The 27,416-nt window shown below is 43.3% G+C and overlaps 1 protein-coding gene across 1 annotated transcript in view; it reads left to right on the plus strand.

Moving 5' to 3' along the window:
• Window positions 1–3,413: 3,413 nt before the first annotated feature.
• ugcg (UDP-glucose ceramide glucosyltransferase) overlaps window positions 3,414–27,416 on the plus strand; it is a 30,969-nt gene continuing 6,966 nt past the window's right edge. Inside the window, exons 1-6 of the mRNA XM_079580988.1 lie at window positions 3,414–3,741; window positions 16,261–16,405; window positions 17,117–17,219; window positions 18,813–18,914; window positions 23,143–23,255; window positions 25,245–25,423. Coding sequence (XP_079437114.1) covers window positions 3,644–3,741; window positions 16,261–16,405; window positions 17,117–17,219; window positions 18,813–18,914; window positions 23,143–23,255; window positions 25,245–25,423 — 740 coding nt within the window. The 5' untranslated portion in view covers window positions 3,414–3,643. The remainder of the gene's footprint in view (window positions 3,742–16,260; window positions 16,406–17,116; window positions 17,220–18,812; window positions 18,915–23,142; window positions 23,256–25,244; window positions 25,424–27,416) is intronic.

Consider the following 27,416-nt stretch of genomic DNA (forward strand, 5'->3'; position numbering starts at 1 on the left):
TCGGGGTCCGACCCAAAAATTCCATGTACTTTTAGCAATGGAATTTCGAAAAAGTCATTTATTAAGAGTTTAATGGCAGGACGCCGGCTAATCAGCTATGTGCTAACTCACGGAGCACAGAGCTGATTAGCCGTGAGTTAGCGCATAGCTGATTATCCGTGAGTTAGCACATAGCTGATTAGCCGTGAGTTAGCACATAGCTGATTAGCCGTGAGTTAGCACATAGCTGATTAGCCGTGAGTTAGCACATAGCTGATTAGCCATGAGTTAGCACATAGCTGATTATCCGTGAGTTAGCACATGGCTGATTAGCCGTGAGTTAGCACATAGCTGATTAGCCGTGAGTTAGCACATAGCTGATTATCCGTGAGCTAGCACATAGCTGATTAGCCGTGAGTTAGCACATAGCTGATAATCCGTGAGTTAGCACATAGCTGATTAGCCGTGAGTTAGCACATAGCTGATAATCCGTGAGTTAGCACATAGCTGATTAGCCGTGAGTTAGCACATAGCTGATTAGCTGTGAGTTAGCACATAGCTGATTAGCCGTGAGTTAGCACATAGCTGATTAGCCGTGAGTTAGCACATAGCTGATTAGCCGTGAGTTAGCACATAGCTGATTAGCCGTGAGTTAGCACATAGCTGATTAGCCGTGAGTTAGCACAGAGCTGATTAGCCGTGAGTTAGCACATAGCTGATTAGCCGTGAGTTAGCATATAGCTGATTAGCCGTGAGTTAGCACATAGCTGATTATCCGTGAGTTAGCACATAGCTGATTAGCCGTGAGTTAGCACATAGCTGATTATCTGTGAGTTAGCACAGAGCTGATTAGCCGTGAGTTAGCACATAGCTGATTAGCCGTGAGTTAGCACATAGCTGATTAGCCGTGAGTTAGCACATAGCTGATTAGCCGTGAGTTAGCACATAGCTGATTAGCCGTGAGTTAGCACATAGCTGATTAGCCGTGAGTTAGCATATAGCTGATTAGCCGTGAGTTAGCACATAGCTGATTATCCGTGAGTTAGCACATAGCTGATTAGCCGTGAGTTAGCACATAGCTGATTAGCCGTGAGTTAGCACAGAGCTGATTAGCCGTGAGTTAGCACATAGCTGATTAGCCGTGAGTTAGCACAGAGCTGATTAGCCGTGAGTTAGCACATAGCTGATTATCCATGAGTTAGCACATAGCTGATTAGCCGTGAGTTAGCACATAGCTGATTAGCCGTGAGTTAGCACATAGCTGATTAGCCGTGAGTTAGCACATAGCTGATTAGCCGTGAGTTAGCACATAGCTGATTAGCCGTGAGTTAGCACAGAGCTGATTAGCCGTGAGTTAGCACATAGCTGATTAGCCGTGAGTTAGCACATAGCTGATTAGCCGTGAGTTAGCACATAGCTGATTATCTGTGAGTTAGCACATAGCTGATTATCCGTGAGTTAGCACATAGCTGATTAGCCGTTAGTTAGCACATAGCTGATTAGCCGTGAGTTAGCACATAGCTGATTAGCCGTGAGTTAGCACATAGCTGATTAGCCGTGAGTTAGCACATAGCTGATTAGCCGGCTCCGTGATGTTAAACCCCTTAACTCCCACCTGACCTGAGCACATTTTCTGCAGCTTTACCCCAATCCAAAAGCTTCTGGAAAAAAGGTGTGAAAATAGTAACAAAACTGAGACAAAAACAAGGATAAAAATGTGAAAAAAGTGAGAAAATAACCGACAAAAATGGACAAAAATTTGACCAAAAAATGAGAAAAATTTGACCAAAAATTGAGGAAAAAATGGACGAAAAAGTGATAAGAATTTGACCCAAAAAAAACAAATTGATGAAAAAAACAAAATCTGATGATGTGAGGAAAAAGATCAATTTAGTTTTGTAGGTCTTAGCTTTCAAATGAGGCGTTACACTGGCCTACAGGATTTGGGTAAAGCTGAACTGGAGAAAATGCTCTCGGTTCGGACGGGAGTTAAGAGGTTAGCAAACAATGAAAGAGGAAACCCCTAAATTAAAATCATAATTGTGGTCCAAACTCATTCGTACATTTCCTCATATATTTGTAGCATCCAAATTCTGAACAGGGACATGTTTATAGGTCAGGGGTCACTTTCACAAAAATGCTAGAAAACTCGCCTGAAAGTTCATAAAATGGATGTTTTTATTTTATTTGATACACACTGTTCTCCATTAACGCTCAGTTTACAATATACTAAAGGAGGACAAAATATTCAATTTCTAGGAGTAACATCAGGTATAGCTCCTTTAAACTCTTAATAATAATTGGACTAGTTTTCTTGCATTTCTGCTGATCCTGTGAAGTGACCCTGAAATGTGTCCATAAACTCATCCTTGTGGAGAATTGGGATGTTACAGATGTTTGAGGAAAGTGAGGAATGATTATGTTGTGTCTTCCAGGTGTGGGGCCTGTTACAACTTCTCTAAAACAGTGGTTCTCAAATTTGTGGGGTCGCCAGATCATTTAGATAAAATATACACATTTTCGTTAGCAAACAATCTAATGTTTTATTGTAGCGCATGTGTTTGCTATTGTACCAGACGGACATTATTTGTTCGTAGTTTCATGAATTTTATTTCAGCCATTTGTTTTTTTTTAACTTTTTGTTTATTGACAAGTCAGGTACATTTTTTGTCACTTTTTTGTACATTTTTTGTCACTTTTTTTGTCAATTTTTTTGATTTTTTTTGTCAAATTCTTATCACGTTTTGTCAATTTTTTCTCCATTTTTCGTCAAATTTTTCTCACTTTTTTGTCAAATATTTCTCACTTTTTTGTCAAATTTTTGTCATTTTTTCGTCAAATTTTTCTCACTTTTTTGTCAAATTTTTCTCACTTTTTTGTCCATTTTTCTCAATTTTTTGTCAAATTTTTCTCCATTTTTTGTCAAATTTTTCTCCATTTTTTGTCAAATTTTTCTCACTTTTTTGTCAAATTTTTCTCAATTTTTTCTCAATTTTTTCTCAATTTTTTGGCACTTTTTTCACATTTTCATCCTTGTTTTGTCTCAGTTTTGTCGCTAAAATCCCCAAAATAAAAAAATTAACCCCCCGGAAAAAAAAAATAAATAAATTAAAAGACATGGAAAAAAAATAATAATAATAATAAATAGTAATAATAAAAATAATAATAATAAGTAAATAAATAAAATAAAATTTGGTCCTATGAACAACATTATGAGAACTTATATTTCACAATAGCCCGGGTGGGGGGTCACTGTTATAATGGGGGTCACGAAGCGGCTCCGAAAGGTTGAGAACCGCTGCTCTAGAACAAAGTATTTATGAATCATCTGAACTATGTCGCGTCTTCCTGTGGAACAAGTGTGTCAGGAGTTCATCACATTCTCCCCGGAGGTAGAGCGCGCACGTCTCCATAGGGGGCGCTGTGGAGTTTCCAAAGCGATGCACAGATTCAGACACGGGCGCGGATCAGATCGTTACACCGGCTGTGACGCTCTCTCTCCGGGCTGAGAGGGGCGCTGAGAGGGGCTCTGAGAGGGGCTCGCGGGGCTCGGTGTGTCGCTGGGAGCCTGAGGAGCCTCGTGTGGAGCCTGAGGAGCCTGAGGAGCCTCCTGTGGAGCCTGAGGAGCCTGAGGAGCCTCCTGTGGAGCCTGAGGAGCCTGACCATGGCGGCCCTGGAGCTGCTGATGCAGGGCCTGGCGGTGTTCGGCCTCCTACTGTTCCTGGTGCTGTGGCTCATGCACTTCATGTCCATCATCTACGTGTGAGTAAAGACTGAGCTCCACAGGTTTGCTTCTCTGTGGCCCGGTGGTTCTTCTTGTATGTTTTTAATAATAAACATGGAGTAAAGGGATCTGGCTGTGTTAGTGTTGGAAACAGTTTGAATGGATCGGGCCTAAAAGCAGCACATTTGAGGGTTTAAAACATGAAACCAGTTCGAACACGCGCTCCTCTGATCCAGGAAGCCTTGACAGATGTAAACAGAAGCAGAAGGGACAGATGTGGACGAGTTTAAAGTCATCTGTGCGCAGTTTTTGTGTTGACAGGCACAGTCTGTGAATGCTAACGGCTAGCTGCTAACAGGGCAGCGTTTTCTTGTGTTTTTTCTTCACCCTGACACCCGTATTCGCGTTTTTACACCTGGGTCCACACTCTCCGGGCTGTTACGCCGTCAGTACCGCGTTGTTCCCTTTAAAGTCATGAATAAACACGTTACAAACACGGCAGGGGTTGACGAAGGGGCGTTTTCTGCAGTAGCCGCTACGTTAGCATTAGCCGCGGCTAGCAGCTAACGTTAATTCCGACTGTTGTTAAACGTGTAGCGCATAAACATGACGTGATATCTTCACTGTGAGTCCGGCCATGTGCGCCACGCGTGTGTAACCATCGGAAATATATAAAAGATTAGATTCTGAGGATTTATTCGTGGCTTTAATTCTGCCTGCATTAGCCGTTAGCCGTGTTAGCATTGTTAGCACAGCGTTAGCCACTTCCCGGTGAAGCCGCTTCCTCCTGTCAACAAACCCTCGGCTTTGAGGAGCACTTTTAATGAAGAAACGTCGCGTTTTATTGAATTGTTTTGTGTCCGTGAAGGAATGTGGAGCGTTTTGTTTGGCAGACGAGCTCGTTCACGATCACGAGCTTCGTAAATGTCGGGAAACTGACACATAAACTGGAATAAACAGTGTGTCATCTGTAATTATAGTGCAGTCATTACTGTGGCGTTTCTGCTTCTGTTGTTTATCACACAGATCTGATGAAGGACATGTTTTTACTCTAAACGTAGCTTTATCGATGCGGATGTGGCGGTAAAACAGTATTTCCCTGATTCAGAAGGATGTGAATACATGGATCCACATGAAGGCGGCAGCTAGAAACGAGTTAAGCTCTGTTACTTCCGGTTTTCATGGCCTGACAAACTGTAAGGACGTTTGACAGTGTGGGACGGCATCTGCACACCCCTCATTTACAAACTTAAAGGGATATTTCAGGATTCAGACATGTGTATGGTAGGGCTGTGCAATTAATCGAAATTCGATTACGATTTCGATTACAACAGTAAACGATTACAAAATTAGCATAATCGCAAAAAATCGATTATAATTATTCTTTACAATTTTTGTTTTTTTTAATATATATATATTTTTTGTTAATTTTTGGATTTTTGTCGCTTTTTTGATGGATTTTTGTCACTTTTTTGCTGGATTTTTGTCACTTTTTTGAAGGATTTTTGTCACTTTTTTGATGGATTTTTGTCATTTTTTTGATGGATTTTTGTCATTTTTTTATGGATTTTTGTCACTTTTTTTGATGGATTTTTGTCATGTTTTTATGGATTTTTGTCACTTTTTTTGATGGATTTTTGTCTTTTTTTTGATGGATTTTTGTCACTTTTTTGATGGATTTTTGTCACTTTTTTGATGGATTTTTGTCATTTTTTTGATGGATTTTTGTCACTTTTTTGATGGATTTTTGTCATTTTTTTGATGGATTTTTGTCACTTTTTTGAAGGATTTTTGTCATTTTTTTGAAGGATTTTTGTCATTTTTTTTGAAGGATTTTTGTCACTTTTTTGATGGATTTTTGTCACTTTTTTGATGGATTTTTGTCACTTTTTTGATGGATTTTTGTCACTTTTTTGATGGATTTTTGTCATTTTTTTGATGGATTTTTGTCACTTTTTTGATGGATTTTTGTCATTTTTTTGCTGGATTTTTGTCACTTTTTTGAAGGATTTTTGTCATTTTTTTGATGGATTTTTGTCATTTTTTTGAAGGATTTTTGTCATTTTTTTTGAAGGATTTTTGTCACTTTTTTGCTGGATTTTTGTCACTTTTTTGATGGATTTTTGTCACTTTTTTGATGGATTTTTGTCACTTTTTTGATGGATTTTTGTCATTTTTTTGAAGGATTTTTGTCACTTTTTTGATGGATTTTTGTCATTTTTTTGAAGGATTTTTGTCATTTTTTTGAAGGATTTTTGTCATTTTTTTGAAGGATTTTTGTCATTTTTTTGATGGATTTTTGTCATTTTTTGATGGATTTTTGTCACCTTTTTTGATGGATTTTTGTCACTTTTTTGATGGATTTTTGTCACTTTTTTGAACGATTTTTTTCACTTTTTTTGATGGATTTTTGTCTTTTTTTTGATGGATTTTTGTCACTTTTTTGATGGATTTTTGTCACTTTTTTGCTGGATTTTTGTCACTTTTTTGATGGATTTTTGTCACTTTTTTGATGGATTTTTGTCACTTTTTTGCTGGATTTTTGTCACTTTTTTGATGGATTTTTGTCACTTTTTTGATGGATTTTTGTCACTTTTTTGATGGATTTTTGTCACTTTTTTGATGGATTTTTGTCACTTTTTTGATGGATTTTTGTCACTTTTTTGATGGATTTTTGTCACTTTTTTGAAGGATTTTTGTCACTTTTTTGAAGGATTTTTGTCACTTTTTTGAACGATTTTTGTCACTTTTTGATGGATTTTTGTCATTTTTTTTGAAGGATTTTTGTCACTTTTTTTGATGGATTTTTGTCACTTTTTTGATGGATTTTTGTCACTTTTTTTGATGGATTTTTGTCACTTTTTTGATGGATTTTTGTCACTTTTTTGAACGATTTTTGTCACTTTTTGATGGATTTTTGTCATTTTTTTGAACGATTTTTTTCACTTTTTTTGATGGATTTTTGTCTTTTTTTTGATGGATTTTTGTCACTTTTTTGATGGATTTTTGTCACTTTTTTGCTGGATTTTTGTCACTTTTTTGATGGATTTTTGTCACTTTTTTGATGGATTTTTGTCACTTTTTTGCTGGATTTTTGTCACTTTTTTGATGGATTTTTGTCACTTTTTTGATGGATTTTTGTCACTTTTTTGATGGATTTTTGTCACTTTTTTGATGGATTTTTGTCACTGTTTTGTTGGATTTTTGTCACTTTTTTGCTGGATTTTTGTCACTTTTTTGATGGATTTTTGTCACTTTTTTGATGGATTTTTGTCACTTTTTTGATGGATTTTTGTCACTTTTTTGATGGATTTTTGTCACTTTTTTGATGGATTTTTGTCACTTTTTTGATGGATTTTTGTCACTTTTTTGATGGATTTTTGTCACTTTTTTGATGGATTTTTGTCACTTTTTTTGATGGATTTTTGTCACTTTTTTTGATGGATTTTTGTCACTTTTTTGATGGATTTTTGTCACTTTTTTGATGGATTTTTGTCACTTTTTTGATGGATTTTTGTCACTTTTTTGATGGATTTTTGTCACTTTTTTGAAGGATTTTTGTCACTTTTTGATGGATTTTTGTCACTTTTTTGATGGATTTTTGTCACTTTTTTGATGGATTTTTGTCACTTTTTTGATGGATTTTTGTCACTTTTTTGATGGATTTTTGTCATTTTTTTGATGGATTTTTGTCACTTTTTTGATGGATTTTTGTCACTTTTTTGCTGGATTTTTGTCACTTTTTTGATGGATTTTTGTCACTTTTTTGATGGATTTTTGTCACTTTTTTGATGGATTTTTGTCACTTTTTTGATGGATTTTTGTCACTTTTTTGATGGATTTTTGTCACTTTTTTGATGGATTTTTGTCACTTTTTTGATGGATTTTTGTCACTTTTTTGATGGATTTTTGTCACTTTTTTTGATGGATTTTTGTCACTTTTTTTGATGGATTTTTGTCACTTTTTTGATGGATTTTTGTCACTTTTTTGATGGATTTTTGTCACTTTTTTGAAGGATTTTTGTCACTTTTTGATGGATTTTTGTCACTTTTTTGATGGATTTTTGTCACTTTTTTGATGGATTTTTGTCACTTTTTTGATGGATTTTTGTCACTTTTTTGATGGATTTTTGTCATTTTTTTGATGGATTTTTGTCACTTTTTTGATGGATTTTTGTCACTTTTTTGATGGATTTTTGTCATTTTTTTGATGGATTTTTTTCATTTTTTTGATGGATTTTTGTCACTTTTTTGATGGATTTTTGTTATATATCACTGTATCACAATTCATAATAACTACTTTCTTGGCATAATTGAACAATAATGTATCAAATCTCAAGCCACAGTTGTAGATGACATTTTTTTCAATGCCGATTTGAATGTTTTTATGTTTACGAGCATAGTTTCAGGATTCCCAGCATGCATTGCTCTGCACATACATGTTTTCTGAGCACAGTTTGAATGTACTTTTGGTCAAACTAAGGCGCGTCTAGTTGGATATTCGTGTTTGTCTTTGCTAAATAAGAGTCTCTGGTAAAGAATTTTGAGCCGCTTTGATGCTGTTATGTTTTTGAAGAAAGTCAATACGATAATCGATCTTTTACTGACAACCACTCGAGTCGATTCAGCATGACTTTGGTGTCGAGAAAGAGTGGCCACGTCGAGGGGGAACACGACTAATCTCCACAGCCACTTACAACACAATCACAAGGAACTTTGCGCTGTGTATAAAACGCCGCAGACAACTCCGGTAAAGTCACTGAAAGGAAAGGCAAACCCGCAAACAAACATTAGCGACAGTTTGGCTTCTGTCGCTCCTTATGAGAAAACATGGAAGCGACACAAAGCATTAACTGCAGCCATTACGCCATACGTAGGCAAATGCACAGTCTCCGTTAACGTGGTGTGTAAAGAGGCTTTTTAGAAATGCCAAAGGAGTTCGACAGGCGATATCAAGTCGAAGTCGAGTTGCAATTCCGGATTTTTTTAATTTTTTTAATAGATTTTCTCTAGCGATTCCTGCAGACAGCATTTTTAGGTGAAAGAATATAATATCGTCATCGTAATACTAGACACCCATATCGCATATCGCACTAATTTCCAATATCGTGCAGCCACACTATCGGCCTGTTGCACAATGTGGCTACGCTAGTTCCTCTGAGCTGAAGCTGTGGGCGCTAGTACTTCCTGTTCGTGTTCATTTCCATGAAGATGAGCTCAGACCAGTGAGTTCCTGGTAGAAATATTTCCATAGAGGAGACGTTTATGTTTTTGAGGATCAGTGAGTTTGTCTTGAATTTAATTTAACCTCTTAACTCCCGCCTAAACCGAGAGGATCTTTTTTCCTCACGTCATCAGATTTTTTTTCCCATCATTTTTGTCACTTTTTTGTCATTTTTTGGTCACATTTTTTTTGTCACATTTTTTTTGTCAAATTTTTATCACATTTTTATCACATTTTCGTCCCTTTTTTGTCACATTTTTGTCACATTTTTGCCATTTTTTTGTCACATTTTTGTCAAATTTTTGTCACTTTTTTGTCAAATTTTTATCACATTTTTGTCATTTTTTGTCAATTTTTTGTCAATTTCTTGTGACATTTTTATCACATTTTTGTCATTTTTTGATCATGTTGTGACATTTTTGTGACATTTTTGCCACTTTTCCATCATTGTTTTCGTCGAGAAAACGTGCTCGGTTCAGGTGGGAGTTAAGCGGTTAATGCTTTACACAACTTGAAATAGTGCCTTTATATATATTTTTATAGCATGTTAGCCTTTAGCTTCAAGACAAACTCTCAATCCTTCATGATCACAGGCGTCTCTGATCTGAACTTCATGATTTGAACACAGTAAATGATCGTCTACCGGGAACTCACCGCCCACAACATAATCTTTAGAAAATATGATTATTATTCCAGGAAAAGAAAACAGACAGGAAGTCCAGGCGCTCACACCTTCAGGTCAGAGGAGCTAGCATAGCCACACCGTGCAACAAGCCAATTGGGCAACACTCAAGATATGACAGAACCGGAGCTTGGCTTATTTGTTTAGTCACTTTCCATGTAAAACAATGACTTTCTGTGTTCGTCATGTAGTCCTGCACATCTTATAACTGAGAGAACATTTCCTATTTCAGTAATGATGTTGTCCACATGTTTCTCATCTAAAGCAGGGGTGTCCAAACCTTTTCCCCGGGGGTCGTATACTGACATGTATAAGGCATGGCGGGCCACAGATCAGTGGGTAATGCATTCAAACGTCCAACTGCGTGTATTTAAGAGAGGTTTAAACCATTCCACACACTTAGAACCATAACGCCGGCTCAGTCCCACAACAAATGTTCATTTTTGAGGTTTTAACTGCGTGGAATTATTCAAATTGGAGTAAAATGACCATCTCTGGCAATGTGTGGCAATAGAACAAGACGGGCCGCACTTTGGACACCCCTGATCTGAAGTGATACCTAAAAGCTCTACCATAGTAGCACCTGCTGTGAGATTCAACACTGGATTTGTTTTTATTCGGGAGCCAAATATGAGACTTTTTGCATGAATTACACAAAAAAAAAAACATCTGTAGAAATCAGCAACTCTCTGGATAACAAGGAAATGAGGCCCTGAAATATCCCTTTAAGATTTGTGTATTTTACGATATCTAATTCCTGCTGATTTGTCTGGCCATGAACTCAAAACTCAGAGACGTTTTTCTTTTCTAAATTTTTTCACCCTTGATCCCGGTTTTTGATGGATTTTTGTCATTTTTTTGCTGGATTTTTGTCACTTTTTTGATGGATTTTTGTCACTTTTTTGCTGGATTTTTGTCACTTTTTTGAAGGATTTTTGTCACTTTTTTGATTGATTTTTGTCTTTTTTTGATGGATTTTTGTCATTTTTTTGATGGATTTTTGTCTTTTTTTTGATGGATTTTTGTCATTTTTTTGATGGATTTTTGTCACTTTTTTGCTGGATTTTTGTCATTTTTTTGAAGGATTTTTGTCACTTTTTTGATTGATTTTTGTCTTTTTTTGATGGATTTTTGTCATTTTTTTGATGGATTTTTGTCTTTTTTTTGATGGATTTTTGTCATTTTTTTGATGGATTTTTGTCATTTTTTTTGATGGATTTTTGTCATTTTTTTGATGGATTTTTGTCACTTTTTTGATGGATTTTTGTCTTTTTTTTGATGGATTTTTGTCATTTTTTTGATGGATTTTTGTCACTTTTTTGATGGATTTTTGTCACTTTTTTGATGGATTTTTGTCACTTTTTTTGAAGGATTTTTGTCACTTTTTTGATGGATTTTTGTCACTTTTTTGATGGATTTTTGTCATTTTTTTATGGATTTTTGTCATTTTTTTGATGGATTTTTGTCACTTTTTTGATGGATTTTTGTCTTATTTTTTTGAAGGATTTTTGTCATTTTTTTGATGGATTTTTGTTCTTTTTTGCTGGATTTTTGTCACTTTTTTGATGGATTTTTTGGTCTTGGAAAAAAGGTTTAGGTTCTACTTGTATCGAAAGAAGGGAAAATATTCAATTTTTTATGCAGTATCCCCCTGTTTTCCCCCCATTTCTTGACATTAAAGATGAACCTGATATTGTAAATGTGCAGATCTTCCACACATTGTTCTGTTTTCCGACAAAAGTATTGGAAATAATGGATTGTGTAGATGTGGGAAAGAGGCTAAGAAGTGTGGAGAGTATCCTCTGAACTCCTCTGAAAACCTCCTGCAGCTCCACATCGGGGGGAAAGTGGGTGAAATCAGTGAGGTTTAATCACGCGGCGGATGAAGGCGTCACATGATGGTCACACGGCGGCGGTGAATGGCACGGAGCTCGGCGTGACTCCTGAGAAGTCTTAAGATGTCGGGAAAGATCTGCAACCGCGGATTCACCGTCCATTTCTCCACCACAGAAAGCCCTCACTTCCTCTTCAGTCTGGTTCTGTTCCTCATTCTTCAGTGTGATGGTGTAAGACGTGTAACTGCGGCGCTTTCAGGCGAGACGCTGTGGTGAAACGGCGAAAAGATGCAAATTGTGTAAAAAAAGAATGGGGCAAAAATGGGGAAATTATTAACGGAATGGGAAAAATCTAAGTACAGTATCAAAAGACTACCTAATTAAATGATTTTCCCCCCATTTCCACCTATTTTTTGCTCAATGTTTTCCTTTTTTTTGCCACAATTTTTTTCTTTATTACTAGTATTTTCCCTATTTTTGCCCCAACACTGCTTTCCTTAAATTATTCCCATTTTCCCCACATTTCTCGACGTTGGAGATGGACCTGATGTTGTAAATGTGCAGAACTTCCACACATCATTGCTTTGTTTTCTGGTTCTAGACAAATATTTTAGTGTTGGTATCGGAAACCAAGTATCGTTCAGGAATCGGTATCGGAAAAAAAAATGTAACGGTGGATACGCAGCCATAGTTATTAGGGAAGAAATCCTATGTGGTCGTGTGGAGTCTGTGAAGTGTGGAGTCTTATGTGACCTTTGTAGGAGGCTGTTCTGATGTGACCTTTGTAGGAGGCTGAGTTGTCATGTGACCTTTGTAGGAGGCTGACTTGTCATGTGACCTTTGTAGGAGGCTGAGTTGTCATGTGACCTTTGTAGGAGGCTGAGTTGTCATGTGACCTTTGTAGGAGGCTGAGTTGTCATGTGATCTTTGTAGGAGGCTGAGTTGTCATGTGACCTTTGTAGGAGGCTGAGTTGTCATGTGACCTTTGTAGGAGTCTGAGTTGTCGTGTGACCTTTGTAGGAGGCTGAGTTGTCATGTGACCTTTGTAGGAGTCTGAGTTGTCGTGTGACCTTTGTAGGAGTCTGAGTTGTCGTGTGACCTTTGTAGGAGGCTGAGTTGTCATGTGACCTTTGTAGGAGGCTGAGTTGTCGTGTGACCTTTGTAGGAGTCTGAGTTGTCATGTGACCTTTGTAGGAGGCTGAGTTGTCATGTGACCTTTGTAGGAGGCTGAGTTGTCATGTGACCTTTGTAGGAGTCTGAGTTGTCGTGTGACCTTTGTAGGAGGCTGAGTGTTTCTTATGTGACCTTTGTAGGAGGCTGAGTTGTCATGTGACCTTTGTAGGAGGCTGAGTTGTCATGTGACCTTTGTAGGAGGCTGAGTTGTCATGTGACCTTTGTAGGAGTCTGAGTTGTCATGTGACCTTTGTAGGAGTCTGAGTTGTCATGTGACCTTTGTAGGAGGCTGAGTTGTCATGTGACCTTTGTAGGAGTCTGACTTGTCATGTGACCTTTGTAGGAGGCTGAGTTGTCATGTGACCTTTGTAGGAGTCTGACTTGTCATGTGACCTTTGTAGGAGTCTGAGTTGTCATGTGACCTTTGTAGGAGGCTGACTTGTCATGTGACCTTTGTAGGAGGCTGAGTTGTCATGTGACCTTTGTAGGAGGCTGACTTGTCATGTGACCTTTGTAGGAGGCTGAGTTGTCATGTGACCTTTGTAGGAGGCTGAGTTGTTCTTATGTGACCTTTGTAGGAGGCTGAGTTGTCATGTGACCTTTGTAGGAGGCTGAGTTGTCATGTGACCTTTGTAGGAGGCTGAGTTGTCATGTGACCTTTGTAGGAGGCTGAGTTGTCGTGTGACCTTTGTAGGAGTCTGAGTTGTCATGTGACCTTTGTAGGAGGCTGAGTTGTCATGTGACCTTTGTAGCAGTCTGAGTTGTTCTGATGTGACCTTTGTAGCAGTCTGAGTTGTCATGTGACCTTTGTAGCAGTCTGAGTTGTTCTGATGTGACCTTTGTAGCAGTCTGAGTTGTCATGTGACCTTTGTAGGAGGCTGAGTTGTCATGTGACCTTTGTAGGAGGCTGAGTTGTCATGTGACCTTTGTAGGAGGCTGAGTTGTTCTTATGTGACCTTTGTAGGAGTCTGAGTTGTTCTTATGTGACCTTTGTAGGAGGCTGAGTTGTCATGTGACCTTTGTAGGAGGCTGAGTTGTTCTTATGTGACCTTTGTAGGAGGCTGAGTTGTCATGTGACCTTTGTAGGAGGCTGAGTTGTCATGTGACCTTTGTAGGAGTCTGAGTTGTCATGTGATCTTTGTAGGAGTCTGAGTTGTCATGTGACCTTTTTAGGAGTCTGAGTTGTCATGTGACCTTTGTAGGAGTCTGAGTTGTCATGTGACCTTTGTAGGAGGCTGACTTGTTCTCGTGTGACCTTTGTAGGAGTCTGAGTTGTCATGTGACCTTTGTAGGAGTCTGAGTTGTCATGTGACCTTTGTAGGAGGCTGAGTTGTCATGTGACCTTTGTAGGAGGCTGAGTTGTCATGTGACCTTTGTAGCAGTCTGAGTTGTCATATGACCTTTGTAGGAGGCTGTTCTTATGTGACCTTTGTAGGAGGCTGAGTTGTCATGTGACCTTTGTAGGAGGCTGAGTTGTCATGTGACCTTTGTAGGACTCTGAGTTGTCATGTGACCTTTGTAGGAGGCTGTTCTTATGTGACCTTTGTAGGAGGCTGAGTTGTCGTGTGACCTTTGTAGGAGGCTGAGTTGTCATGTGACCTTTGTAGGAGGCTGAGTTGTCATGTGACCTTTGTAGGAGGCTGAGTTGTCATGTGACCTTTGTAGGAGTCTGAGTTGTCATGTGACCTTTGTAGGAGGCTGAGTTGTCATGTGACCTTTGTAGGAGTCTGAGTTGTCGTGTGACCTTTGTAGGAGTCTGAGTTGTCGTGTGACCTTTGTAGGAGTCTGAGTTGTCATGTGACCTTTGTAGGAGGCTGAGTTGTCATGTGACCTTTGTAGGAGGCTGAGTTGTCATGTGACCTTTGTAGGAGTCTGAGTTGTCATGTGACCTTTGTAGGAGTCTGAGTTGTCATGTGACCTTTGTAGGAGTCTGAGTTGTCATGTGACCTTTGTAGGAGGCTGAGTTGTCATGTGACCTTTGTAGGAGGCTGAGTTGTCGTGTGACCTTTGTAGGAGGCTGAGTTGTCATGTGACCTTTGTAGGAGGCTGAACTGTTCTAATGTGACCTTTGTAGGAGTCTGAGTTGTCATGTGACCTTTGTAGGAGTCTGAGTTGTCATGTGACCTTTGTAGGAGTCTGAGTTGTCATGTGACCTTTGTAGGAGGCTGAGTTGTCATGTGACCTTTGTAGGAGTGTGAGTTGTCATGTGACCTTTGTAGGAGGCTGAGTTGTCATGTGACCTTTGTAGGAGGCTGAGTTGTCATGTGACCTTTGTAGGAGTCTGAGTTGTCATGTGACCTTTGTAGGAGGCTGAGTTGTCATGTGACCTTTGTAGGAGTGTGAGTTGTCATGTGACCTTTGTAGGAGGCTGAGTTTTCATGTGACCTTTGTAGGAGGCTGAGTTTTCATGTGACCTTTGTAGGAGGCTGAGTTGTCATGTGACCTTTGTAGGAGGCTGAGTTGTCATGTGACCTTTGTAGGAGGCTGAGTTGTCATGTGACCTTTGTAGGAGGCTGAGTTGTCATGTGACCTTTGTAGGAGGCTGAGTTGTCATGTGACCTTTGTAGGAGGCTGAGTTGTCATGTGACCTTTGTAGGAGGCTGAGTTGTCATGTGACCTTTGTAGGAGGCTGAGTTGTCATGTGACCTTTGTAGGAGGCTGAGTTGTCATGTGACCTTTGTAGGAGGCTGAGTTGTCCTGTGACCTTTGTAGGAGGCTGAGTTGTCGTGTGACCTTTGTAGGAGGCTGAGTTGTCATGTGACCTTTTTAGCAGTCTGAGTTGTCATGTGACCTTTGTAGGAGTCTGAGTTGTCGTGTGACCTTTGTAGGAGGCTGAGTTGTCATGTGACCTTTGTAGCAGTCTGAGTTGTCATGTGACCTTTGTAGCAGTCTGAGTTGTCATGTGACCTTTGTAGGAGTCTGAGTTGTCATGTGACCTTTGTAGGAGTCTGAGTTGTCATGTGACCTTTGTAGGAGGCTGAGTTGTCATCTGACCTTTGTAGGAGGCTGAGTTGTCATGTGACCTTTGTAGGAGTCTGAGTTGTCATGTGACCTTTGTAGGAGGCTGAGTTGTCATGTGACCTTTGTAGGAGTCTGAGTTGTCATGTGACCTTTGTAGGAGGCTGAGTTGTCATGTGACCTTTGTAGGAGGCTGAGTTGTCGTGTGACCTTTGTAGCAGTCTGAGTTGTCATGTGACCTTTGTAGGAGTCTGAGTTGTCATGTGACCTTTTGTAGGAGGCTGAGTTGTCATGTGACCTTTTGTAGGAGGCTGAGTTGTCATGTGACCTTTGTAGGAGTCTGACTTGTCATGTGACCTTTGTAGGAGGCTGAACTGTCATGTGACCTTTGTAGGAGGCTGAACTGTCATGTGACCTTTGTAGGAGGCTGAACTGTCATGTGACCTTTTGTAGGAGTCTGAGTTGTCATGTGACCTTTGTAGGAGTCTGAGTTGTCATGTGACCTTTGTAGCAGTCTGAGTTGTCATGTGACCTTTGTAGGAGTCTGAGTTGTCATGTGACCTTTGTAGGAGGCTGAGTTGTCATGTGACCTTTGTAGGAGGCTGAACTGTCATGTGACCTTTGTAGGAGGCTGAGTTGTCATGTGACCTTTGTAGGAGTCTGACTTGTCATGTGACCTTTGTAGGAGGCTGCACCTGCACCGGAAGCGCTCCGAGGTGAAGCTGCCGTTCGCTCAGTTCAGTGGAGTGTCGCTGCTGAAGCCGCTCAAAGGAGTCGACCCAAACCTCGTGTCCAACCTGGAGACGTTCTTCACTCTGGACTATCCCAAGGTGAGGGGGGAGAGGAGGAGGAGGAGGAGGAGGAGGAGGAGGAGGAGGAGGAGGAGGAGGAGGAGGAGGAGGAGGAGGAGGAGGAGGAGGAGGAGGAGGAGGAGGACAGTATAGCAGTGTATCTCTGAAGGTTCCTCTGGTTACAGTATATAGCAGTATATAGAAGTACATGTCTGAAGGTTCCTCTGGTTACAGTATATAGCAGTATATAGCAGTATATAGCAGTATATAGCAGTATATAGCAGTATATAGTAGTATATAGCAGTATATAGAAGTATATAGCAGTATATAGCAGTATATAGAAGTACCTCTCTGAAGGTTCCTCTGGTTACAGTATATAGCAGTATATAGCAGTATATAGAAGTATATAGAAGTATATAGAAGTACATCTCTGAAGGTTCCTCTGGTTACAGTATATAGCAGTATATAGCAGTATATAGCAGTATATAGCAGTATATAGCAGTATATAGAAGTATATAGAAGTATATAGCAGTATATAGAAGTATATAGAAGTATATAGAAGTATATAGAAGTATATAGAAGTACATCTCTGAAGGTTCCTCTGGTTACAGTATATAGCAGTATATAGCAGTATGTAGCAGTATATAGCAGTATATAGCAGTATATAGCAGTATATAGCAGTATATAGCAGTATATAGCAGTATATAGAAGTATATAGAAGTACCTCTCTGAAGGTTCCTCTGGTTACAGTTCGAGATCCTGCTGTGCGTCCAGGACCAGGACGACCCGGCTGTGGAAGTCTGTAAGAAACTGCTGGGCAAATATCCGGGCGTGGACGCGCGGCTCTTCATCGGTAACTAACGCCTTATTACTTCTTACTAGCGGCTAGCTAACCCCTTATTACTTCTTAGTAACGGCTAACTAACGCCTTATTACTTCTTACTAACGGCTAGCTAACCCCTTATTACTTCTTAGTAACGGCTAATTAATGCCTTATTACTTCTTACTAACGGCTAGCTAACCCCTTATTACTTCTTAGTAACGGCTAATTAATGCCTTATTACTTCTTACTAACGGCTAGCTAACGCCTTATTACTTCTTAGTAACGGCTAACTAACGCCTTATTACTTCTTACTAACGGCTAACTAACGCCTTATTACTTCTTAGTAACGGCTAACTAGCGCCTTATTACTTCTTACTAACGGCTAACTAACGCCTTATTACTCCTTAGTAACGGCTAACTAACGCCTTATTACTTCTTACTAACGGCTAACTAACGCCTTATTACTTCTTACTAACGGCTAACTAACGCCTTATTACTTCTTAGTAACGGCTAACTAGCGCCTTATTACTTCTTAGTAACGGCTAACTAGCGCCTTATTACTTCTTACTAACGGCTAACTAACGCCTTATTACTTCTTACTAACGGCTAACTAACGCCTTATTACTCCTTAGTAACGGCTAACTAACGCCTTATTACTTCTTACTAACGGCTAACTAACGCCTTATTACTTCTTACTAACGGCTAACTAACGCCTTATTACTTCTTACTAACGGCTAACTAACGCCTTATTACTTCTTACTAACGGCTAACTAACGCCTTATTACTTCTTACTAACGGCTAACTAACGCCTTATTACTTCTTAGTAACGGCTAACTAGCGCCTTATTACTTCTTACTAACGGCTAACTAACGCCTTATTACTCCTTAGTAACGGCTAACTAACGCCTTATTACTTCTTACTAACGGCTAACTAACGCCTTATTACTTCTTACTAACGGCTAACTAACGCCTTATTACTTCTTACTAACGGCTAACTAACGCCTTATTACTTCTTACTAACGGCTAACTAACGCCTTATTACTTCTTAGTAACGGCTAACTAGCGCCTTATTACTTCTTACTAACGGCTAACTAACGCCTTATTACTCCTTAGTAACGGCTAATTACCAACGGCTACTTAGCGCCTTATTACTTCTTACTAACGCCTTATTAATTCTTACTAACGGCTAACTAACGCCTTATTACTTCTTACTAGCGCCTTATTACTTCTTACTAACGGCTAACTAACGCCTTATTACTTCTTACTAGCGCCTTATTACTTCTTACTAACGGCTAACTAACGCCTTATTACTTCTTACTAGCGCCTTATTACTTCTTACTAACGGCTAGCTAGTGACTTATTACTTCTTACTAACGGCTAGCTAGTGACTTATTACTTCTTACTAATGGCTAGCTCACGCCTTCTTACTAAAGGCTAACTAACCCCTTATTACTTCTTACTAATGGCTAGCTCATGCCTTCTTACTAAAGGCTAACTAACCCCTTATTACTTCTTACTAACGGCTAGCTAACGCCTTTTTACTTCTTACTAATGGCTAGCTAACGACTTCTTACATTACTAAAGGCTAGCTAGCACCGCTAACTTAAAGGCTGTCTGTGTTCAGGGGGAAAGAAGGTGGGCATCAACCCCAAGATCAACAACCTGATGCCCGGGTACGAGGGCGCCAAATACGGCCTGGTGTGGATCTGCGACAGCGGCATCCGCGGTGAGTCCACGCCCCTTCAGGGTCACTGTGGGGCGTTAATGCCACGCCCCTTCAGGGTCACTGTGGGGCGTTAAAGCCACGCCCCCTCAGGGTCACTGTGGGGCGTTAATGCCACGCCCCTTCAGGGTCACTGTGAGGCGTTAAAGTCACGCCCCTTCAGGGTCACTGTGGGGCGTTAAAGTCACGCCCCCTCAGGGTCACTGTGGGGCGTTAAAGCCACGCCCCTTCAGGGTCACTGTGGGGCGTTAAAGCCACGCCCCTTCAGGGTCACTGTGAGGCGTTAAAGCCACGCCCCTTCAGGGTCACTGTGGGGCGTTAAAGCCACGCCCCTTCAGGGTCACTGTGAGGCGTTAAAGCCACGCCCCTTCAGGGTCACTGTGGGGCGTTAAAGCCACGCCCCTTCAGGGTCACTGTGAGGCGTTAAAGCCACGCCCCCTCAGGGTCACTGTGGGGCGTTAATGCCACGCCCCTTCAGGGTCACTGTGGGGCGTTAATGCCACGCCCCTTCAGGGTCACTGTGGGGAGTTAAAGCCACGCCCCCTCAGTGGCGTTAAAGTCACGCCCCCTCAGGGTCACTGTGGGGCGTTAAAGCCACGCCCCCTCAGGGTCACTGTGGGGCGTTAATGCCACGCCCCTTCAGGGTCACTGTGGGGAGTTAAAGCCACGCCCCTTCAGGGTCACTGAGGGGCGTTAAAGCCACGCCCCTTCAGGGTCACTGTGGGGCCTTAAAGCCACGCCCCTTCAGGGTCACTGTGGGGCGTTAACGCCACGCCCCCTCAGGGTCACTGTGGGGCGTTAAAGCCACGCCCCTTCAGGGTCACTGTGGGGCGTTAAAGCCACGCCCCCTCAGTGCCGTTAAAGTCACGCCCCTTCAGGGTCACTGTGGGGCGTTAACGCCACGCCCCCTCAGGGTCACTGTGGGGCGTTAAAGCCACGCCCCCTCAGGGTCACTGTGGGGCGTTAAAGCCACGCCCCCTCAGTGCCGTTAAAGTCACGCCCCTTCAGGGTCACTGTGGGGCCTTAAAGCCACGCCCCTTCAGGGTCACTGTGGGGCGTTAACGCCACGCCCCCTCAGGGTCACTGTGGGGCGTTAATGCCACGCCCCCTCAGGGTCACTGTGGGGAGTTAAAGCCACGCCCCCTCAGTGGCGTTAAAGTCACGCCCCCTCAGGGTCACTGTGGGGCGTTAAAGCCACGCCCCCTCAGGGTCACTGTGGGGCGTTAAAACCACGCCCCCTCAGGGTCACTGTGGGGCGTTAAAGCCACGCCCCTTCAGGGTCACTGTGGGGCGTTAAAACCACGCCCCTTCAGGGTCACTGTGGGGCCTTAAAGCCACGCCCCTTCAGGGTCACTGTGGGGCGTTAACGCCACGCCCCCTCAGGGTCACTGTGGGGCGTTAACGCCACGCCCCCTCAGGGTCACTGTGGGGAGTTAATGCCACGCCCCTTCAGGGTCACTGTGGGGAGTTAAAGCCACGCCCCCTCAGGGTCACTGTGGGGCGTTAAAGCCACGCCCCCTCAGTGGCGTTAAAGTCACGCCCCCTCAGGGTCACTGTGGGGCGTTAAAGCCACGCCCCTTCAGGGTCACTGTGGGGCGTTAAAGCCACGCCCCCTCAGGGTCACTGTGGGGCGTTAAAGCCACGCCCCCTCAGGGTCACTGTGGGGCGTTAAAGCCACGCCCCTTCAGGGTCACTGTGGGGCCTTAAAGTCACGCCCCCTCAGGGTCACTGTGGGGCGTTAAAGCCACGCCCCCTCAGGGTCACTGTGGGGCGTTAAAGCCACGCCCCCTCAGGGTCACTGTGGGGCGTTAAAGCCACGCCCCTTCAGGGTCACTGTGGGGCGTTAAAGCCACGCCCCTTCAGGGTCACTGTGGGGCGTTAAAGTCACGCCCCCTCAGGGTCACTGTGGGGCGTTAAAGCCACGCCCCTTCAGGGTCACTGTGGGGCGTTAAAGCCACGCCCCTTCAGGGTCACTGTGGGGCGTTAAAGCCACGCCCCCTCAGGGTCACTGTGGGGCGTTAAAGCCACGCCCCTTCAGGGTCACTGTGGGGCGTTAAAGCCACGCCCCTTCAGGGTCACTGTGAGGCGTTAAAGCCACGCCCCCTCAGGGTCACTGTGAGGCGTTAAAGCCACGCCCCCTTCAGGGTCACTGTGGGGCGTTAACGCCACGCCCCTTCAGGGTCACTGTGAGGCGTTAAAGCCACGCCCCTTCAGGGTCACTGTGGGGCGTTAAAGCCACGCCCCTTCAGGGTCACTGTGGGGCGTTAAAGCCACGCCCCCTCAGGGTCACTGTGGGGCGTTAAAGCCACGCCCCCTCAGGGTCACTGTGGGGCGTTAAAGCCACGCCCCTTCAGGGTCACTGTGAGGCGTTAAAGCCACGCCCCCTTCAGGGTCACTGTGGGGCGTTAAAGCCACGCCCCTTCAGGGTCACTGTGAGGCGTTAAAGCCACGCCCCTTCAGGGTCACTGTGAGGCGTTAAAGCCACGCCCCTTCAGGGTCACTGTGGGGCGTTAAAGCCACGCCCCTTCAGGGTCACTGTGGGGCGTTAAAGCCACGCCCCTTCAGGGTCACTGTGAGGCGTTAAAGCCACGCCCCTTCAGGGTCACTGTGAGGCGTTAAAGCCACGCCCCTTCAGGGTCACTGTGAGGCGTTAAAGCCACGCCCCTTCAGGGTCACTGTGGGGCGTTAAAGCCACGCCCCTTCAGGGTCACTGTGGGGCGTTAAAGCCACGCCCCCTCAGGGTCACTGTGGGGCGTTAAAACCACGCCCCTTCAGGGTCACTGTGGGGCGTTAAAGCCCGCCCCTTCAGGGTCACTGTGGGGCGTTAAAGCCCGCCCCTTCAGGGTCACTGTGGGGCGTTAAAGCCACGCCCCCTCAGGGTCACTGTGGGGCGTTAAAGTCACGCCCCCTTCAGGGTCACTGTGGGGCGTTAAAGCCACGCCCCCTCAGGGTCACTGTGGGGCGTTAAAGTCACGCCCCCTTCAGGGTCACTGTGGGGCGTTAAAGCCACGCCCCTTCAGGGTCACTGTGAGGCGTTAAAGCCCGCCCCTTCAGGGTCACTGTGGGGCGTTAAAGCCACGCCCCCTCAGGGTCACTGTGGGGCGTTAAAGTCACGCCCCCTTCAGGGTCACTGTGGGGCGTTAAAGCCACGCCCCCTCAGGGTCACTGTGGGGCGTTAAAGCCACGCCCCCTCAGGGTCACTGTGGGGCGTTAAAGCCACGCCCCTTCATGGTCACTGTGGGGCGTTAACGCCACGCCCCTTCAGGGTCACTGTGGGGCGTTAAAGCCACGCCCCTTCAGGGTCACTGTGGGGCGTTAAAGCCACGCCCCCTCAGGGTCACTGTGGGGCGTTAAAGTCACGCCCCCTCAGGGTCACTGTGGGGCGTTAAAGCCACGCCCCCTCAGGGTCACTGTGGGGCGTTAAAGTCACGCCCCCTTCAGGGTCACTGTGGGGCGTTAAAGCCACGCCCCCTCAGGGTCACTGTGGGGCGTTAAAGCCACGCCCCCTCAGGGTCACTGTGGGGCGTTAAAGCCACGCCCCTTCATGGTCACTGTGGGGCGTTAACGCCACGCCCCTTCAGGGTCACTGTGGGGCGTTAAAGCCACGCCCCTTCAGGGTCACTGTGGGGCGTTAAAGCCACGCCCCCTCAGGGTCACTGTGGGGCGTTAAAGCCACGCCCCTTCAGGGTCACTGTGGGGCGTTAAAGCCACGCCCCCTCAGTGGCGTTAAAGTCACGCCCCCCTCAGTGGCGTTAAAGTCACGCCCCCTCAGGGTCACTGTGGGGCGTTAAAGCCACGCCCCCTCAGTGGCGTTAAAGTCACGCCCCCCTCAGTGGCGTTAAAGTCACGCCCCCTCAGGGTCACTGTGGGGCGTTAAAGCCACGCCCCCTCAGTGGCGTTAAAGTCACGCCCCCTCAGTGGCGTTAAAGTCACGCCCCCTCAGTGGCGTTAAAGCCACGCCCCCTCAGTGGCGTTAAAGCCACGCCCCCTCAGTGGCGTTAAAGCCACGCCCCCTCAGTGGCGTTAAAGCCACGCCCCCGCAGTGGCGTTAAAGCCACGCCCCCTCAGTGGCGTTAAAGTCACGCCCCCTCAGGGTCACTGTGGGGCGTTAAAGCCACGCCCCCTCAGTGGCGTTAAAGTCCCGCCCCCTCAGTGGCGTTAAAGTCCCGCCCCCTCAGTGGCGTTAAAGTCACGTGACTCTGGTAACGACCCGCGCCTCGTCTCTCCGCAGTGAAACCCGACACTCTCACAGATCTGACCAATCAGATGACGGAGAAGGTGGGGCTGGTCCACGGTCTGCCGTACGTCGCCGACCGCCAGGGCTTCGCCGCCACGCTGGAACAGGTAACGCCACAGACTCATAGCGGTCGTTTAGTAGTGACTGGTTTATCTGGGACAGTCCTGAAGGGGGCGTCGTCCTATTTGACCAACAGAACATTCTCTCGTTTTATTCATTGTTTTTTCTGTCACTTGAGAAATATCGCTAAGTTAAGGCCGATTTTTATCTGATCTTGAGTTGGTGGTTCTCGTTTAGATTATTGTTTCTATACATGCGTTTCCAATGACATCATTCCGGCGGCCATTTTGAATACTGAAGTAGCATTATGCAGGCTAAACTAACTCATCGAAGAGGAAACCTTTCTCTGTGATTTTTGAGTCCGAGTCAGTGTTTAAGCTGCTCGAGACGTTAGCGTGCTACCGGTTAGAAACTGTCAACCAAACATGATTAACACATGTGTGAACACTGAGGAACAAGTTGTAGCAAAGGTTTGGAGTGTGGTTCAGGGCTTTCTCTTGGAGAGGTCGGAGCTGAGCTGTTGAAGCTAAATGCTAACCGGTAGAATGCTAACATCTTAAACACTGACTCACAAAAATGTCCCTGTTAATCAGTCGTTATTTTCACAGTAGAGATATTGTTACATGTGGTAGTACTAGATAATGCTGCTTCGGTATTCAAAATGGCTGCCATAACAACAACGGTCACATGACTGAAAGGCATGTGTTGTAACTGCAGCGTAGCTTTATCAGGATCTAGCAGACGGTCACACATTACCCCCTCTTTCTCCTCTTTCACCTCTTTCACCTCTTTCTGGCTCCCCGTCACATTTCAACAGGGTTCCCACGCGTCCTTGAAAATCTGGAAAACCTGGAAAAAAAACTCTCTTTTCAAGTCATGGAAAACGCATGGAAAATGAGAAAAACGTCAAACGTCCTTGAAAAAAAATAATAGCCCTTGAAAATATTTCTGCTTCATTTATTTTGCCGTTGTAGGTAAATATAAATGTAATTATTTGAAATAACTACACTGTTATATTTGTCCCGATTTTCCACGCGTTTGTGGGGAAAAAAGTTGCCTTTCCCGCACTTCTTATGGTCCCTGAATGCATCTCTCACGCAGCTCTCGGAAGCCAAAACAATGTCCACGCGGCTACAGTAGCTAATGTTAATGACTTATTTACAACTTTAGTGGGTGAAGGCACGCACATCCACAGTTCTAAACAAGTGTGCAGGATCAAAAAATGGAAAGTGTCACAAAAACAAATAAATAAAAGATCCGCACAACTTAGTCGCTCCAAAGCTTATTTAATGCTCACCAGGTAGTGACGTTTCGGGCCTTAGCCCTTCTTCAGACAAGAAGGGCTTGTTGCTATCATTATATCATCTCAAAATGCATCAGATCGATGCTTTAAAATATGGAATTTAAAAAATAATCTTCCCCCGGACTCCCCTAAAGGTAATATTGTTCACACCTTCTGCACTCCTGACCCATTTTCATGGGATAAGATCTGGACTGCATTTGGTTCATAGCTTGTCTTTGCCCTGACCTGGTCCTGGTTCAGTTCTGGTTTAGACCTGGTCAACCCGAACTCGCTTTGTGTTGTTTTTCCCCAATGAACCTCAGTTTTTGTATGATTCCTAGAACCTGCAGACGCCATGTGTTTGCTCCGTTTCTCTTCAGACATAAACAGTCATTATCTGATTACGGATCAAAATGAAGAGGAACTCACAAAGGGACTCACTGGGGAGGGCAGGTTTTCGTAGATGTGATCGCTTACTTTGTATTTGCACTTTAAAATGTCCTTGAACATCTTGGAAATTACCTTGAAAATGACTTCAAGTAAAGAGTGGGAACCCTGTTCAACTGTATTTCATGGCAGTTTGTCCTATTTCAGGATCAGGATCATAGTAAATTGTAAATAATGTCTGTGTTCTTGTGTGTAACTGTCTGTGTGTCTCTGGTGTAAATTGTAAATAACGCCTGTGTTCTCGTCTGTAACTGTCTGTGTCTCAGGTGTAAATTGTAAATAGTACCTGTGTTCTCGTGTGTGTCAGGTGTACTTCGGGACGTCCCACCCGCGCTCCTACATCTCGGCTAACGTGACGGGGATCAAGTGCGTGACGGGGATGTCGTGTCTCATGAGGAAGGACGTCCTGGACCAGGCTGGAGGTCTGGTGGCCTTCGCTCAGTACATCGCCGAGGATTACTTCATGGCCAAGGCCATCGCAGACCGGTACGACACAGGACTAGGCTAAAGTTAAAAAAGACTTAAACTAACGTGAAAAAGGACTTAAACTAGAGATAAAGCAGACAGGACTTAAACTTAGTCCCTGTGGGGGTGATACAAGTGTTGATGGGAGGATTGGAGGGTCTTTCATCGCCCCCTGGTGTCTGCCACCGGGCTGGATTCACCAATACACACTAACAGAATCACGAAGAAGAAGCTAACAGGCTAACGGGCAAAGCTAACTGCGGGCTAACGTCACTTTAAACAGTATTTACAGCCAAGTTTGAGTGAAAAAAAATATTTCCATTGTGTAATTGGGTGAACAATATCCCTCTGTCCCTTCGCCTTTCCTGTCAGCGTAGGATTTACTCTCCAAGACTAAGTTAAAAAATCGTAACTTGCTACGACACCTGCAGTTGCGCGTATGGCCTCTAGGGGCAAGAGTTACTTAGTACTAGGGCTGCAACTAACGATTATTTTGGTAATTGATTAATCTACTGATTATGTTTACGATTAATCGCTTGGCTGTGAATGGTGTATGAAAATTGTATTTTTTCATTTATTTTTAATCACATAAAGCTAAAGTGGCATCTCTTGAGGACATGATGGAGTAAACTTAAACTGTGTTGTAAAGTGTTTTTGGAGGCTCTTAGTGCCAGTTCTGCTTTATTAATTGGATGAGACACAGACACATATCTATGAAATGTTCAATGTACAAAACTCTACAGGGCCTAACTTGAAAAACAAAGTATGTTTCCATCAAAATTAAAAAATGTTCATGTAATTTTTGCTCTTTTTAAGTCTGTGTTTACTAGAAAATGATTAATCGATTACTAAAATAGTTGACAACTATTTTAGTAATCGATTAGTTGTCGATTAATCGATTAGTTGTTTCAGCCCTACTTAGCACTGCTTTAACACCGCGTGGTCTCGCTTTGCTTTGCTTCGTACGGAAACTAAACAGTTTTAAAATGACGCGATGGCTCTCACGTCGGAGCTAGCTGAGCGCGCATGGGTTTGCATATTCTCACGAAGGACCGAGAGAGAAAGAGGCAGGAGCTACGAGGCTACGAGCACATGGAGCGGCTTCAAAAACTTCTAAATGTTGTCCCGCTCACCCACTGTTTCTTAAGCTCTTACCACCCGCCTAAACCGAATGCCTTCTGTCCTCTCTGGCTGTAGGTCTGTGTAACACCTCATTTGAAAGCTAAGACCCACAAAACTGTCACCTTTTTTATGTTTTATTTTTGTGGGGGGGTTTTGTTTTTTTTGTAATTTTATTGAGTTTTTGCCACATCTTTGTTGAATTTTTGTCACTTTTTGGTTGATTTTAGCACATTTTTGTCAATTTTTTGTTGAAATTTTGTCACTTTTTGGTTGAGTTTTTATCACTTTTTGTCAATTTTTTGTTGAATTTTTGTCACTTTTTTTGTTGAATTTTTGTCACTTTTTGTTTGAGTTTTTATCACATTTTTGTTGATTTTTTATCACTTTTTGGTTGAGTTTTTATCACTTTTTGGTTGAGTTTTTATCACATTTTTGTTACTTTTTGGTTGAGTTTTTATCACATTTTTGTCAATTTTTTGTTGAATTTTTGTCACATTTTTATTGAGTTTCTGTCACTTTTTTGTTGCTTTTACATCCTTGTTTTCTTCTCATTTTTTGCGGCTGTTTTGGTGCTTTTTCCCCAAGAAGCTTTTCGATTCGGGTAAAGCCAAACTGGAGGAAATGGGATCCGTTCAGGTGGGAGTTAAGAGGTTAAACATTACGCTAATACTGAGCAAACGTCTTTAAAAATATCTTATAATGAGAAACGTGTCATCGTCTGTAAACATCGTCACCTGCCAATTAAGGGGACATCGCCCAACCCCACCTGTGAGTGCAGGATTGTTCACCACCCAGTTCAGCTTTACCCAAATCTAAAGCTTCTGGACTGGGAGCAACAGCGTTTTGCCTCATTTGACCTACGAAAGTGACCGTCGACTTCTGAAAACTAACT

The sequence above is a fragment of the Gobius niger genome, assembly GCF_951799975.1.
Source record: "Gobius niger genome assembly, chromosome: 22".
NCBI classification, from domain to species: Eukaryota; Metazoa; Chordata; class Actinopteri; order Gobiiformes; family Gobiidae; genus Gobius; species Gobius niger.